Genomic DNA, 17,543 nt, shown 5'->3' with positions numbered 1-17,543 from the left:
ACTACAATAAACAACGAAAAAACAATGGTCATTTCATAAAGTTATTTTAAGTCACTAGTCAATATCATAGAAGTAGGATATGAACTTTAGGACACGTATGCTTTGGATGAATTCCTGATTAAATTAGTAATAAATAAATAAATGTTCAGTGCTTTCATCAGTGTTAATGATTCATTAATGCAATTGTATCAGTAATATCTAGTCATTCATCATGATCAATACAAAAAATAATGAAACAAAAAATGTCTGCCTGAAGAAGTACTGTATATCTGCGTGCCATTTCTTTACCTGGAAAATCAACAGAACAGATTGGTTTGAGAGAGGCGCTGCAAATGATCACGCATAACAAGTTTGGTGAGAATAACGTAAAAGAGGAATTCCGAAATCTACTTTTCCTTCCACTTATCTGAGGTCTGTGAAGTGGCATATTTGTTGTACATGTCAGCACACTTAAAATACTTTACACCACAGGGAGGAAGTGTGTACGTGAGGAATCAGGTTAAGGGAACCTAAAGGTTGACGGCTATATTCTCTCAAAGCAGATGGAGCAGAGCAGGAAGATGGCATAGAGGAACAACAGGCCCAAGCCCAAGCGCCGGTCCAGTTTCCAGTGGTTCAGATGGACACAAAGAACCTACAGGCAGAGGATGACAACACAGGGAACGTGTTAACCTGCCTCTTCATCCAGACTTCAACCAATACAAATGTAGCCTACTAGGGAATGTTACATACTGACTACAGTGATAAGAAACTCATACTTACAGTGAGAAACACAGAAGCCAGGAGTAAAATGGCAGAGTACACCAGCCCCTTACTGTTAATATACACCTGATGGGAAGATAACAGGCGGTTCAATCAAAGGCCTCAAACCATGGGAGAACCGGTACATTTGAAAAGACACTGGTGGATGCTCTCAGGGCTTTAGTGCATCTTTGTATCTCTGGAGTACATTTCTGCATGATGGCAACTTGGATCTGGCAGCTTTATGATTTTACAGCCTCATAAGTAGACATCATATGTGGACATTCCATGTTAAATCAACCAAAAGTCCTCACCTCAAATTTTTAATTAAAATGTTAACAACCCTATTTTGGCCCTTGGCGCATACATTATTTCAAGGTGAAGAAGGGAGGAGTGGAAAGGGGGGGTGGGGGGGGGGATAAGGAACCCCACTTACAACAGAGCCATAATTCACCACTAGCGTGCGCAGGAACCATGGGAAGCCGAGTCCCAGGAGGATGTCAAAAATGTTACTGCCAATGGAATTGGATACGGCCATGTCCCCCATACCTGAGCACAGGACACACCCGTTAGCTATAGCTCTGCTGCAACAGGCCAATATCGTTCTGACAGCCCACTTCCTATGGATAGCCCTTTTTATCTAGTTCTTTTATATTTTTGTCCACAAATCTATTGACGAATCAGTGCTGGTAAGTTAAGGTGACATTGTTGGGATTAATTCACAAATAGGTGTAGGCATTTTACAGTTCATCAGAAGGATATCTTCAGCACAGTGTCTAAAATGGGCTATCCAAGAAAAGTGTTGCCTTTCTATACAGATACAGTGTACAATGAATGAGAAGTAGATACTTATGATACAGCATTTGCAGGCAATAATTCATGTTGATTTTTAGTGTTTGATGACAGAGAGTACAACAACATGTTGTTATGATTCATTAAGTCTAATGCGATTCCTGAAGGTGCTGAATTGGATGGAAAAGCCATTACAAATAAACAGGAAAATGCCAAGTAATTGCAATATGAAACAGCTCACTTAACCAATACATTAGCTGAGGCAAAAGGTAGAAATTGAAAAAAGAAAAGGTATGTTGTATGTATGTATGTATGTATGTATGTATGTATGTATGTATGTATATATGTATGTATGTATGTATGTATGTATGATTACAGTTACAATTATGAATGTATGATTTAAGTTACAACACCTTGCCGGGCAACTATGAGGCTGGCTATACAGTCAGGAACACTTGTGCCTGCCGCCAGGAAAGAGATCCCCATGACAACGACAGGAATATCCAGTGTGAAGCTGATAATGGTGACCTGAGGGAACACGGAGAGCAGTTTGTTCAGATAGAGACATGAGTCATCACCCCCGAACAGCACCACACTTCCCCAAATGCATTTAGACAATATTTCTATTAGCAAAGCAGTTCTCCACTCAAACAAGTGGTTACTGTGAAGATGTTTAAAGATGTAACATATGTAAAATATGTATGACCCTTGGATGGGGTTTCTTGTGGGCTACTCCTTCCTGTCCAGTGTATTGGTAAATCAGTGATCCCTAATGGAGAGAATGGACCATAATGTAAGGTCTCACCATCCAGACCATGAAGTAGGAGAAAATAGCTATCCAGAGGGTGGAGGCCACGAAGGTGACCATGAACCAGCGCTCCCAGCGTGGGAGCACACAGTTAGGCACAGTGCAGTAGAGCACGACACTCAGAGGCCAGGAGAGCAGCCACTTTACCCGCTCGCAGCGCCCCTCTGTGGATAAAAGGGGTAATCGCATCAGTCTGGGGTTGATACAGGAACCACATATTGGATTTCTTAATGCCTCGGGTAGCAGTCTAACAGCACTGTATATTTCTGTCAACATTGATAACAATTAACAAAATTAGTATCAGTATGCTGTGATGTATAATGTCAGCTGCCACATGAAACAGATCTCCAAGCGTCCAGAGAGTATTCACTTCAGGACTGAAATACAGAATTACATTTAACGCTAACGCAACTCTTATAGTACCTTAGGTCTGACTTTCATCACAGATAACTGGGCTGACTGGGCCCAACTCTGCAGTTCTACAGTTCCCACAATCTTAAGATGTGTACCCAGTTCAGACTGGGCTTCAACCATCGTCCTCTCAGAGAGATTAGGTTTGTAGCCCCCTCCCCCAAATCCAGTCATGACGGCTGTCATGGTTGCCCCAGTTTTGAAAAGTAGACATCACATTTATTATTTAATACGTAATACTTGAAATCCTAGCCAATGTTGACCTACACTATGAACAATCAAGCACCAGTCATACTTAGTCCTTCTTTTTTGATCCAAAATGACATTTTAGGTTCAGGAAATGATATACTAGTCAGGATACAGTCAACAATCAAATAAGCTGTGAAGAGAGTGTAAAGGGAGTACAGGGGAATATAGGGAAAATCTCTGAGTGTATGCACAACAAACTGCTAAATCAATCACTATGCTGTATGTAGGGTCTGTCACATACTCAACTGAAAAATGTAAAAAGAGAACAGTCCATGTCTAGCACGCTCAAACACCCTCTAACACCTATCAAGACAGGCCTTGTTAACAATCCACTTTAATGTGTGGTCCCTTAAATATATTTCCATTGAGAGGTTGTTGTAAATGGCATGGCAAAAGTATACCCTGAATTGAGAGAAATTAAACTGGTTGCCTCCATTTTTCAGAAATGCTTAAAAAATTACTATTGCTGCTGCAAGAGCAGTCACAGTCGCCAGTAGACTGAATGTGGAAAGGATTGAAAAGACAGATATTATTTACTGATCCACAGCCAAATGTGTCAAAAAAATGACATTACCACACGTCCTTGAGATGAAATTTAAATTTGAAATCTACCAGTAACGGTGCAAGCCTGAAAAAAATGACCAGATATTTATCAGATATTTTCCTTACAAATGACATCCTCCGATTACATGGTTGTTGCTGCCAGTGAAATAGCCTCATCACTCATGTGCCTTCTTTAAACCAATAAAGGTCTCTGTCTGATGGTCCTCTGATACCTCGTTTCCACCGTGGCCGGCCCGATGGAAACGAGGTATAAGTGAAGCCATTCTGGAGGGCTAAGAAGTGGACTTTAGGATTAGTCATTCATCATATGGGGACCAAGCATTAATATAAGTCAATGTTAAAAAGGACAAGAGCACTCATTTAAGAACAAGATAATATATTAGGCCCCATGTTAAATGTATTTGACTAACCTGGCATGGTCAGGGGCTGGAACACCTGTCCTTTCTCCTCTTCCTCATCCTCTTCATCATCATCTTTGGGCTGTAGGTCTACCACATCCATGGCCCCTTCCGGCCCTCCATCTTCTGCCTTCTCTCGGGGGTCCTCCAGGGGCTGCCGCTCGCTCTCTAGGGTGCTCCCGTTCTCCACTGCCCAGGGAACCCCCTCTACCACTGGGCCATCGCAGCCTGGGGTGTCCCCAGCTCCACCGCAGCTGTTCCTGATCAACCTCTGCCTCTGTCGGACCAGCGTGGACAGACATCAGACAATGAGTAAAAGAGAGACAGAGACACAGAGAGAGAGAGGGGAGCAGATAGTACGAGGTGGTGAAAGAGAGAGAAGGAGGAGAAGGTCAAAAGTAGAGAGCAAGGAGTAAAAAGAAGGAGGTCATGTGAGTAAAGAGTAATAAGAGGGGGTGAAGGGAGAAAGTGCCACAGCTGAAAACAGTTGGGGATGCAGCACAAAGAGGAATACAAAAAATAAAACAGGGTAAAGATTAACACAAAGAAGAAAATAAAGACCCATTTATGTGGGCACCAAACCACCCTGCAGAGCAAGCTTTGGGAATCTGCATTCAGTGAAGCATGAACGAGCAGCTCAAACAGCATCAGCATGGAGTCCATGGGGCCAAGCCAGCCAAAGGGGTAATAACACCGCATGGCACACAGCATAATGCAATGAGAACGTGAACAAACTGCCACCAAAGACAGGCCATGGAGGACCAACAAGTTCTCCTGGTCCAACTAGCTAGTCTAGTCTTCTTGAATGAACTGAACAGAGGCGGAATGAGCCAAAAGGCACTTATTACAGTCAAGCAACATTCATGTATTAATGCATTCATTCATTCATTCATTCATTCATTCATTCATTCATTCATTCATTCAATCATTCATTCATTCATTTATTCATTTATTTACTCAGCATTCAGCATGACATCATGAGCGGTGATATTTCAAAGGCATTTTTCCCTCCACATGGGTACTTTTGATCTGCAAATGAAAAGCCTGGGCCAGACGGCAGGGGTCCATATCTTTCCCGCCTACCATTACAGGTACCTGGATAATACCATCACTCTGTCTTTGATCCACCAAACAGACTACACCTCCGAGGCATCATTAAAGAGGAGAGGGGTCTTCAAACGAGGGTGGACCAGGTGGAGAGCACTTGGACTGGGTGGGTGTTTGCATGGAATAGCGAGCACTAGCGGTTAGCCGTTACCTCAGTGATGATCATGCGTCCGGCCATGCTGAGGCGCGTGCGGGGGGAGAAGTGCGGCGTGATCATGATACGGAGGCTTGCCTCAGAGAAGGAGAAGGTGTGAGGGTGTTGGCTCAGCATCTCATCCACCATCACCACCGGAGACTCCTGCACTGGACTCTGGCCTGAGATAGAGCGAGAGAAGGAGACAGAGAAAGAAAAAAGTAAGAAACAAACAAAAGAAAATAATGGAAGAGGGAAGGAACAGGGGAGATATTCAAGAAGATGAACTTGACCCACAATCAGGAAAGGGACACCGAAAACCAAACAGGAAAGTCCACATTCAGGAAGTAAATGGCCCTCCTTGTATTTCAAGTCAACTACATGGATTTGTTAATTTAGGCCAAGCTGCAGGTGGATTGTTAGATCCTTTCACAGGTATAACCCTCAGTCAGTCAATGAAGAGACCTATTGGAAAAACCTTACATTTTTTTTTGTTTGTTGGCTTGTTTGGGTTTCACAGACACAGACAGAGACACACACACACACTCACACTCACACACACACACACACACACACACACACACACACACACACACACAGACAAACACACACACACACACACACAAACACACAGTCACTCACACACACACACACACACACACACACACAGAGCGAGCAGAGTGGTAATGATTCACCTTTCTTCAGCAGAATCATGGAGGTGTCGCTGTGGGGGCCCGCCTCTCCCACTGCTCCATCTCTGCGCAGGCTGCTCAGCAGGCACGGCTGCCCAGGACCCCCGCAGCGCTGCTCCACCCAGCCCCAGATCTGGCTGTTAAACCTGCACAAACACAAGCATACAGAGCAACAAATACAGACAGATAGCTTTAGACAAAAAGCAATAAAAGACAAAATACCTTTCATCTATGTTTATGAATGTGTTGGTATAAATGTATGAATTTGATCAATTAGCTAATATCGGGCAGGTATAAAGCTGGAAAAACATGAATAAGTTCTCAAAGGCAGTATGAAAAGGTTCACTCACTTCATGATAACGATATAGATCCCATACATAGAAATAAGGAGAACCGTCTCCCACCTGCAAAAGTGTTTCAAAATGAAGAACATCTTGCACTACAAAATGTCAGTCAATTACCATTAGCCTTTCATACACTTGTGTCAATACACTGCAAAGCTACAAATTATGTCTTCAGTCAGTTTTATGCTGTCTTTATCATTAAGTGAATATATTATTGTACAGTCTTTTTTCAGGCAATATTTGAGCAGTAACCTTTTGGATATTTTCAAATAATGCATCCAATATGAACTCAAGGCATCATTCTCCGAACTCAATGAGCATTTTTTTCATGATGTAAACACTAAGCCACAAAATTATTAACACACCATAGGGGTCACCAGAGGAGGACAAGCACAAAGAAAGAGGATGAGGACAAGGAAGAGAAAGAACACAATATCAAAGTTTCAGATGAAATTCATCCTGTTCCTTCACCATGTGCTTATATGGGATCATTATGATACAGATGGACAAGGAATGCAACCAAACTTACAGTGCATCCATTTCCAACGTAATTTACATTGATGTACATGTATTGTACTGTAAATGTACAATGTAGTGCATTTAAGAACTATATTTAAACTTGTTCTCAGTGTATTTTCTTTACAATTGAATTCCACAGTAATGGTTGACATCAGCAATTGCTGAATTATGTTTTTGTTTTGATAGAACTGAAAGGCAGACTCCTTCTGGGGGTAGAACATTCCAATACTCACCAGATTACTTTCTCATCATATATTATCTGCAACAAGAAAAGTAATACATTTATCATTTATTTTGCGAAGTTACAAAAACTTGACTTCTATGCATAATACGCAGTTATTTACAAAGGACTTTTTATTGGAGAAAAACTGAAGAAAAGCCAAATGACCATAAAATGAAATGGTGCAAAAAAAAGATTTTAATCGCCCAGACTCTCACCAGAATCAAGGCTAGGACTGAGAAAATGTAATATATGGAATCACGGAGGAGTGGCCACCAGCTGAGATAGACAGTCTGTTGAGACAATAAGACTGAAATAAGAGACTACTTGCGTATTGTATCAGATAGTCATGACATGTTGTAAATACACACATTACATATAAAGTGCATCAGACGGCTCATGGTCAAAACGTCTACAAGAAGAAAATGCTCATTACCTGTCCAGCAAAGATCCCACATACTCCGATGATGACCAAGATGTTGAAGACGGCAGAGCCAACAATGGTGCCCACCCCCACGTCCCCCTTAGTGATGAACACCCCTAATCACAGGGCAGACCCCAGTGTCACATTGGTTGCTAGGCTACTTATAGTCTGTGAGTCACAAGATCTCATATGTTAAAAATATCAATCATCCGATTACTTACACATGTACAATTGGTCAGGAAAATACATAATATGTATTTTTGATCTACTATAATTCATTTATTGACTTGAACATATGAATCCAAATCAATAATTGGCACACCAACCAATCAAAGATGTGAAGAGCTCAGGGGCGGAGCTTCCTGCTGCCATGAAGGTGGCTCCTGCCACATCCTCACTGAGGTGCAAGTTCTATGACAGGGTGAAGACAATTAGTCATCACAGCAGCGCATTTAGTTCATTAGCCACTACACGGGCAGGGGGGAGGGAGATAATGAGAGAGGGGAGGGGAAGAGTGAGGGAGTGAGTGAGAGGGGGGGAGAGAGAGAGAGAGAGAGAGTGAGAGAGAGAGAAAATGTCAACCCATGTGGAGGAGAGGGAGATAAATGAGTATGTTACATGTCTGGAAATATTTGATGGAGAGAGCAGGAGCATAAAGTGGCAAGCTTTTCTGTCTCCAATAAATAAGAATACAATTGTGATCTCACCTCTGAGATTTTCTCCAGACAAGGGACGAAATAAACATCACAGACGATTGCTAGGGCATAGAACATGTAGACAGCCTGTGAGATAAACAGGGAATATGGTCAACTAAGCATGACTGCCAGCGAACAGGTATATTGCCTTGCTTATTCAACATATTTGCATCCTATGGATTAGTTTATGGTCCAGACATAGTGTATAAGAGTGCTACAATGCATCCAATGCATAATTTGTTATCCAATTCAATTCGCACCAGTTTTACAAGGATGGCTTAGAAAATCTTACTACAGTATATTTATTTGGTGTCACTGCACACACACACTACTGCTCACACTAATAAGTTCTATAACGCAAAGAGCTCATGGAGACACTTGGTTGTATGACACCCACACAAAGAACATGCAGCAACACTGCCCCATGCCTCCTCTGCTCCCTGGTGAAGACGTCCGTCGGGAACTCATGGATGTCTGAGAGAGACAGGGGGAGAGCGGAGAGAAAGATCGAGAGAGGGAGAGTATTGGAAGTGAAAGGAAAGATGAAGACGCCATTAGAAACCATTAGCTGAAACCAGACTCTGAGAGCACAGGCAAACCACAGCCACAAAGCTCTACAGCTTCAAGTGAGCTAACAGACGAAGTTCTCCTAAAATTACACTCCCGTTGAGAGCTGTTCTGGGTCAGTGAAAATTAGACCTCTAAGTAATCTTAAAATACTCACATGCATCCACCCCAGACTCCCAGACGCAAGTCATTAAGAGGACATAATTATCTCCTAGCACCAGGTTTGTGCAACTGCCCTCATCTGCAATCTCCTATAATGAGTAACTTTGGAGAAGCCATCCATTATAGCTGTCTTTTGTTAGCGATAGCCTTTGCATTTTTCAACATCATATGAAAATATCATATTTGATCTCCCAAGCACCCCCACCCGCCCCCACCCCCACCCCCACCCACACACACACACACACACACACACACACACAAACACACACAATCTTGACCCTATCCCCAACCTACTGCATGTGGACCTCCAGTCTGCCTGTCAGTGTGTATCCACGGTAAGGTAACGGCCTTCCACTAAGGATTTCTGACACTTCAGTCTGATGTAGATGTTGCCATGGAGACCCTCTCTTTTTATCCCAGTTGGGGCCTCTTTTGGCCTCAGGGGTTTAGGCGGGCAGCTTCAGGGAGCCACAAGGAGTTGGCAAAGGGATGAGGAGAGGGTACAAGGAGCAGGGTGGGCACATACTTGCCTCCACTCTACAACTGTGTCTCATTCACGACTACAGCGCAACACAAACATATAAAATACGAAGACAGGTGTTTGTGTAGATGTGGGTAAATGTGATGTAGTGAGCTGAAAAAATGAAAATGCAATGAGGATGAGGATTTGCTGTTTATTCATTTTGGTGGGATAATCAGCTATTGTGCTGCTGCGAAGCTTAAGTCGGTGGAGAAGCACTTGTTGTCTGAGAATGTCCTCTTCGCTCTGTTTTGGTAAGAGGCTTTTTTGTTGAGCATGGCAACTATGGCTGATGACTGACTTGAGCCAGCTTTCCAGCCAATTTGAAACACTCCTCTGAGCTCACTGATGCGGGCAAGACTGTCTCTGGCCGAGACTACAGGGAGGCATGCCAACAGTGTCCCTCTCAGAGAACTGAAATCAAAACAGAAGGGCCCTCTTGAAAGCCATTTCTCCACCAGATTGGGCTTTAGAGAAACGGCCTCTTAATGTATAGATGGGGGAATAACAATAGTACCCCAGAAAGACATCAGAGCATTACATCACAGGGAAAAAAAGCAACATTTATTACCGTTGGTGACCTGTGTGACAAACTTATTTTCTAAGATATTCCAGTACCTTCTGTTCCCACTCCAAAATTCACAGGCTAAAACTAAAGTGGCAACAGAAGAGGTTTCAATTCATGCAGTGCCTAATGGGGCAAATATATTACTCAGTCGTTTGGACTTGCTTAATATGATGTGCTTAATGAAAGCGTGCTATTCCACTACACTACTCCTTCTCCATCGGTGGATTACTCAGGCCAGACTCCATTTGATCCTCTGTGATGATTGTGGTGGTTTTGCATAGCATGCCCTCCACTCATTGATTGTGGCGGCTTAGCCAATCAGCACAGCCGAGGATCAGAGGAGAACCGCACCATAATCTCTTTGCCAACATCACTGACCAAATCAGGGTTTTCAAAGACAGAGTGTGTGTGTGTGTGTGTGTGAGAGAGAAAGACTTGGACAGTGTGTGTGTGTGTGTGTGTGTGTGTGTGTGTGTGTGTTTGTGTGTGAGTGTGTGTGTGTGTGTGTGTGTGTGTGTGTGTGTGTGTGTGTGTGTGTGTGTGAGTGTGTGAGTGTGTGTGAGTGTGAGTGAGTGTGTTTGTAAGAGAAAGAAGTAGTAGATGTCTGCTGATTACGAGCCTGATCAGGAAGGGGGTACGGGGGGGGGGGGAAAGGAGGGAGTGAAGTATTTCTTTAAAGTGCAACACTTTGAATGCTCAAAACAGACTTCCCTCTGTTCCGAAATTAAGCATTCTGTTGCCTAGGAACACGGGCCTCAAAGAGACTTGACTGTGGGCAAGCCAACTGTTTCTTTTACAAAATAACAGAAGAGACGGAAAAATAGACAGACAGAGATGAATGAACATGGAAAGTGTTGTACCAGGAGGGGTAAGATGACAGTAGAAAACAGAATACAAACCTGATTCCTCTGTGTCGCTGGTCTGGTTCTCTTTCCCACTCTCCTCCGCAAGGCTTCTTCTAGACCAGCCAGGGTTAGAACGCTCCGTGGAGGGATCTGATAACTCATGAAAATGTATTTTAAAAATGGATATGGTTACTGACGTCTACTACTGGCAAACCGGCACATTTAAAATTGAATAGTTATAACAGTATATTAACAGAAAACTCATCTGGACCTAAGACAATATTAGATAGCACATCCATAGAAAGAGAGTTTGAAGTTAGATGTGAATCGTGGGCCTGAGCACCTAACTCAGAGTAAAACACTCTAATGCTGATATCCTTGCCTTGGAGTATGAAGTTGTGTCACGTCTCAACACATTATTTACTAAGTAGAATCTTTATCCAGCTCCTCACTTTGGGTTCCCATGACAACCCTCTCTAAATCCAATGATGTAATGGAGGGAGGGAAGTTGGAACCAGAACAACTCGCTAAAATGGACCCTCATTTGCATATGTAAACGAATCACATCCCAAAAATAGCCTCAATTGGCTGACAGCTTACTGATTAGCATGTCTGTCTGGATACACGTTTTACTTTTCATCCAATCAAACTGCAGAAATAGACTATAGCAATCAGATGTTCTTGACAGAGAACACTTGAGGAAACCACATAATGAAATGCACTGAAATGTAATTTGTTCACTTACGGTAAGCATGTATCATTATAATGGCATGAAGACCTTTATTTATGCATGCATCGAAGAGTGAATTGTCTAAACAGAACAAAACACCCACAATGACTCGTGGGCACTCTCTAACTGTGTGTCGAAGGAAAAGGTCAACATGGTCTCTAGGCCGCATAAGCATAATCAAGTAAGCACTAGAGAAAACCAAATTTACAGTTTTCCCTTAAGCTGTCAAACACTGATCCAGTTTCAGTTTAAAGACTCCCTTCTATTGTTTCACTAAATTAACTTTATTTCTGTGTCACCCACAGGACCTAATTATTCTTGCGATGATTTAGCATAACAGAGTGTAGTGAGAACAAAGGAATAGAGCTTTAAGGTGACTGAGAGGAAGGTTGTTTTTATTGCAGACACCTGAATTATTATCAGTGCCATGTTGCTCATCCAGTAGTCATGTAGCTATTTTGTTGCAATGCATTGTCGATCATTTTCCATTCTCACTGACTGCAGTAAATTTAACATCTGTGTTTGTTTCTACCACAAATCTTTTGTCTTAGCGTGTTTTCAATGGGAATCCACCAAAACTAGAAATATTATTCCCATGGACAACAGATCATTTTAGGTAATTAATAACAGAACTGTATTATGTGGAGAACTTTTCCTCACATTGCTTGACATTCATTTTGAGATTTTGAATGGTAATTAAATGTTCATAACCATTTTGCCACATCATATTTTCAACCTAAGTTTAAAGGCATATCTAAAGATAGACTGTGAAGGGGGGTGGGCAGAGTCCTTCCACTTTGTCCTTAATTGAACTGCCTTAATGGATACGTTTCACTAGTGAGCCACAGGTGTGAAACCCAACTGTAAAGGGGCTGTTGCTCAAGGAATAATCTCACATGTGACCCCTCCATTACCAGTCTGTTTCAGAATTTGTGTTTTGCAAGAAGGAAAAGGCACATGGAAATGATCAGTAAAATCAATCAGCGATGAAAAGAAAGAATGAAAAGAACTAAAGAAAACCAAAATGATGGTAAACCGAATTGAAATGTGTGAATTGAAACATTGCACTTACAGTCCCCTTATGACATGGTTATCTGAGACAAGTGAAAGCTAACGTGTACATCGAAAATCACTGTTAATGATCTATCTTTACTCTTAAAACAGCTGTCAAGTTATGAAAGCAGACTGCCACCACAATGGTGACGTTGGTATATGTGGGTGGGCACATGGATCTTGCACCACGCAGTGCATTGGGCTGTATTTCGAAACAAACTATTTTTTTTTAAACGGTTTTATGTGCAATTACAGGTAATTATATCTACTGACACAACAACTAAAGTTAGCGGAATGGAACGCACCTGTTACATTAAGTATTTGAGTAAGCCAGGTGAACGCGATCAATCCAGCCCCGCAGACACAGAACCTTCCGAAGTGCCGCCTTCGTCTGGTTCCAAACGCCGCCTTCATTACGCCGACGGCGCAAATGCTTCTCAGAACATGTCGGTCCCTACTGCAGCCTTATTTCCCGTGTCTACTGGACCTAAAGCTTATATCCAAAGCCTCCAGTAGATCAATTTGTGTATATCTTCAACCACGTCTGTCGCCTCAGCATCCTCTGCTCTGCTCGACTATCTCATTCGCAACGCATCATCTTTCCAGATGTGTTACCAGGGGGGAAAGTCCATAAAGCGTATTCTGAAATGAAATTAAAAGCGAAAGGCAGAAAACGACGTGCGATATCCGCCTCCTAGTCCTTGGCTATTCTGTTCACATACACTCCCGCAAGACCACGTTTTCCCCACGTCCCCTCTTCTCTTCCAATGCTCGCGTCTCCGTCATAGAGGGTGTTTCCCGTGCGCTCCCGATACCCCTTTCAATTGAACAGTAGCGCGTGGTCCTCGTCTGATTGGAGATGAAAGAAGACTATGCTATCCCACATCTAGCATACTGCTAAATACCCAAACACGTCCAGAAAATATCCATAATAACTTCTTTTTATTTGTGACTTTACATTCAAAATAACATTCAAATATAAAACCCATTCATGCACAATCTCAATGGCTAGGAAGAGAGAAACAATTAAATAAAACGTACCCAAATCACTCCATGATATAATGTAAACAAACAGAAACCAGTTAACATGCTAACGGAGCCCTGCTCTGATAATTAAGATACAAAATAAGTCACAAAACAAGAATGATCATTCCCCCATGGACCCAAATACATTTCAAAACCACAGTGCATTTGTCATATAATGGCACCTTGTTAGAATTGTATATAAAAATCATTTAAGACAAACAGAATTGCACATTTCCCTTCCAAAAAACGGAGGCAGATTTGGCAAATAATATCTTGAATATGTAATTGTACACATCCCTAAAACATATTCTTTTGTGTTGATTGTACAGATAGTGGTAAAAAAAAATCTCCTCAGCAGGACTAATCACTTTACAACAGTACTTCCATTTCCACCGGTCATGAGTAACCACTTCCCCCATCATGGCCTAACTGGTTCTAATGACCCTGTGACCAGGAAATGAATGCCATCTCCAGGAGGTGGAGAAGGGATGAGCGGGCAGAGCCAGCACAGGTACCACCGGGTACCCAGGCACTCCCTGATGTTGTGCACGGTCCCGAGGCTGTAGGGCCGGCGACTGGAGTGCCACTCGCGCGTTGTCTGGCCCCTCAGCATCAACGCAACATGGAAGAAGAGGAAGCCCGCCACCAGCAGGAAGCCCACCACACAGGTGTCAGCGATGAAGGCGAATGCAAAGGCCTGTGCTGTCACCTGACCTGCCGGAGAGAAATAGGGGGTTACTGAGTTGGCTAACACCTTTTTCAAAACTATTCTTTTTATCCCTTTTAATTAATCTACTTTGCAGCAGTTTTTTGGAGTGGATTTTACAATGCTCCTGAAACCACTCCTAGTACTGCTGATTTGCTTATTAACATATCATTTTAGGTTTTGGTTTTCTTCCTTGAAGTTACATTTAACGCTCCCTTGAAGTTAAAGAGGGACCACAAATAGGGAAACATCTATGAGCCAATGCCATGTAAACTACACTCTTATGGGATCTGGTGATTGGCGAAGGAACTGCATGCATAATATCATGTTTACTGAACCATTCCTGGGCCATTCTGAGCCTTGTGCAAAGGACGGGCTCTGAAGTGTGTAAGGAGAGCATACACTGTACATTCCTGTCCCTGTGTGTAGGGATTGCTGGTGGCTTGGACAATTTTTTTGGCATAGCAGATGACGGTTTCCATTAATGTGAAACAACAAGTCACCCTCAACAGAATTTCCGACCCATTTCATCTGCCACTTTGCATTATGTTTTTCATTCTTTTCCCCACAGATGCTTCCTTGCAAGATGCAAAGGAAAGAAAAACATCCCTGGTTATCATACACGAGTTTGTGCCACTATGTTCAAGTTATGCATTACTGTACTGGACTATCAAGTCTGAATGCTCTGTTGTAAAACCCCATCGCTTGCACTGGTCAATCTACTGGTCTCTTATAGGCGGTTGGTTCCTTTGGGTAGTTTGTTTTCTTGACATGAAAAAAGCAGATTGCCAGTAGTTTATACACTTACACTATATGCTATTAATATAGTTTTTATAGCTTTGTTCAACTATACTTCACTTGAATCATCACTCTCCATTTCCAAACACGATTATCCTTTCACGCATTTTCAGGACATAACAAATACATATAACTACTGTTTACTAACACCAGCTGTATATGTGTGTGTGTGTGTATGTGTATGTGGGTGTGTATGTATGTGTATGTATGTGTTTGTGTATAATATAGACAAGTTCACAAAACTGTTAACATCAAAATGGTTATGATGTTGATATCTAGGCTTTAACCACAACACATCACCTTATATGCCTTTCCGATCACTTACCTGAGACAAGCATGATCCAAGGCACCATGAGGAGCATGATGCTGTGAAGGGTGACTCCCTCCTTCAGGATGACGATAAAAACCTCTGCGTTCATCACCACAGCATACAGCAGGCCAGCCCACATGAAGAGCAGGCAGCAGAAGAAGTACCGAAAGTTCTGGAAGCCCACACACTGGCCGAAAAACACACAGTGATGGTCACGACGGAGCACACAGACATTGCAGTCAAAGCAATGTGAACATCGTGGAGGTGTGTGTGTTTCACAGGCATAGCAGTACCTATTGATGATAAGAGAAGGAAGCGTGATTATTTGAAAAGAAAAAAAGACTTGACAATGCAAGACAGATCACTACAGGTGGAACAGTTGTGTTCCTGATAATCTGCTAAATTGACAGTAGTCTGGACATGCGACTAAGGACACTTATCAGTAACATGAGGAAATCCTATTCATAATTATCATAACTTAAATGAAGGTACACATTGTACAATTCCCTGCTCAAAACATCTGTAACTACAGATACAGAATTTAATTTTCTTACCAACAGTCAACAGGATTAATACAATGTAGGTTACCTCCAGCCTTGCCCCATGGCCTCTTCACCAAAGAATACTCCACGAATGCTTGGGCTCGTGTTCACAAACAACCACGCGTTCCAGGTTATGTTGCCAAGCATGAAATACTGAGCAACAAGATGTGTCGCCTTCCATATCGTAGACCAATTTGTTTTCTTTTGGTCAGCTTCAAGTGGGGCTTCCACAATGACAAGGTAACTCACTTCCGCAGTGATGGAGAAGACAAGCACCGTGTTTAAGACGATAGGCACATATTTACAAAAGTTTTCAACGTGACACCAAAGTCTAGTCCCAAGGCCCATGTTTATCTCTTTTCAACAATTGCCTGCTCCAGCAGACAAGTGCTCTATTATGTAAAAAAAAAAAAAAAGATCTCACCTGGAAGTAGCAGATCTAGGTTAATAGTTAGTGAGCTCGTAAATGGGACAATTTTAACTGGCCGACGTTGATTCGAAATCGTTCGTTTCCGTTGCTCTGTTTACCCACATTAAAATAGGATATGAACAATATTTATACACGTTACTATAATTTACCGAGGTATCAAACAGCTTCAACACTAACACACTGCCAAAACTGGCTAGCTATTCTTTAGCCAACTAGCTAGCATACTTTAGCAAGCATTTAACCCACTAGCAACACTCAACTACCATTTACAATTTATTGAATTGCTATAATACGTATGGCATAGATGGACTTAACTGTGTGCTACAGTTTCCATTGACATTAAAAGCATCAAAATAAAATACAAGCAAGTTAGAATTTAGGATAACAACTTGCTATTTTAGCAGTTTGACAGCATCGTAGAATTTCTTAAGAAACAGCAGTGTTACACTCTCCATAGTTCTCCTGTAAATGCTGATGGGATTTTGTGTTCCGGCAAACGAGGTTAGAAAAAATCAAACATCCCGTTGCATTTCAAATTATTGTAAATCAACTGTCACTCATTATGGAAACACCAATTGTACATAAATAAATTCATATGTGTGCTGAAGTTTTTACCCATGAAGATATACAGAGGTTGATGTAAAAACATAATCATAAAAGAATAGCAACTGTCCATGAAAACCTTTTCCAATTCAAGCGTTAAAATAAACTTTGCGCCGAGAGTTAAAATAAACCAAATTCCTAATTCGGAGGGAATATGTTTTTCTTGCGTGAATTTATTTTAATAGTTTAGTGTATTTTTGTCAATAGCCCAGTCTCATGCTAACCTCAACAAAACCGGGCTCTTTGGTTCTAGTCTCCTTTCCTTTTCTATACGGCTGTTCTTTAAAATGGGTAATCCTAACCCTAATCCTCTTTTAATCCATAGCCGCCCTGGTCGACTAGTTTAACTCGGTGCAATGTAGAGAGTTAAAACATGGAATATTGGCTCCAGAATGGTATGGAGAACATTTGTGGACATTAAGGAACCTATGGACACCTGGGGGAAAGCACATAGCAGGTGAGGCATGGTTAAGAGTTTTCTTTCAGTCCAAACTGGACCCATCTGTTAAAGCGTAGACTATCTTGACCTATTCAAAAGTGCACAGTAACCTAATGTCTGTGACCTAGAGTATTGTTCTATTTTATC

General features: G+C 42.0%; 2 protein-coding genes across 2 annotated transcripts; both read right to left on the bottom strand.

Annotated features, from left to right (window-relative positions):
- Positions 1–523: 523 nt before the first annotated feature.
- On the bottom strand, positions 524–12,956 carry slc24a6a (solute carrier family 24 member 6a; the record flags this gene model as incomplete). Its single annotated transcript, XM_080840840.1, has 17 exons — positions 524–634; positions 763–828; positions 1,178–1,290; positions 1,947–2,061; positions 2,339–2,505; positions 3,976–4,240; positions 5,222–5,385; positions 5,899–6,041; positions 6,246–6,299; positions 6,992–7,017; positions 7,197–7,271; positions 7,415–7,518; positions 7,729–7,813; positions 8,110–8,184; positions 8,495–8,571; positions 10,814–10,916; positions 12,855–12,956. The coding sequence occupies 17 exons, from the start codon at positions 12,954–12,956 to the stop codon at positions 524–526; spliced, it is 1,845 nt and encodes a 614-aa protein (XP_080696966.1).
- A 1,030-nt stretch (positions 12,957–13,986) lies between these two features.
- On the bottom strand, positions 13,987–16,377 carry zdhhc24 (zDHHC palmitoyltransferase 24; the record flags this gene model as incomplete). The annotated part of the gene is made up of 3 exons (XM_080840471.1): positions 15,971–16,377; positions 15,398–15,675; positions 13,987–14,282 (listed from the first exon to the last, which is right to left on the bottom strand). The coding sequence occupies exons 1-3, from the start codon at positions 16,270–16,272 to the stop codon at positions 13,987–13,989; spliced, it is 876 nt and encodes a 291-aa protein (XP_080696597.1). The 5' UTR covers positions 16,273–16,377.
- Between the last annotated feature and the right edge of the window lie 1,166 nt (positions 16,378–17,543).

The sequence above is a fragment of the Sprattus sprattus genome, assembly GCF_963457725.1.
Source record: "Sprattus sprattus genome assembly, chromosome: 6".
NCBI classification, from domain to species: domain Eukaryota; kingdom Metazoa; phylum Chordata; class Actinopteri; order Clupeiformes; family Clupeidae; genus Sprattus; species Sprattus sprattus.
The sequence above is the reverse complement of the archived record's forward strand: the minus strand, read 5'-3'. Positions and strand labels throughout refer to the sequence as shown.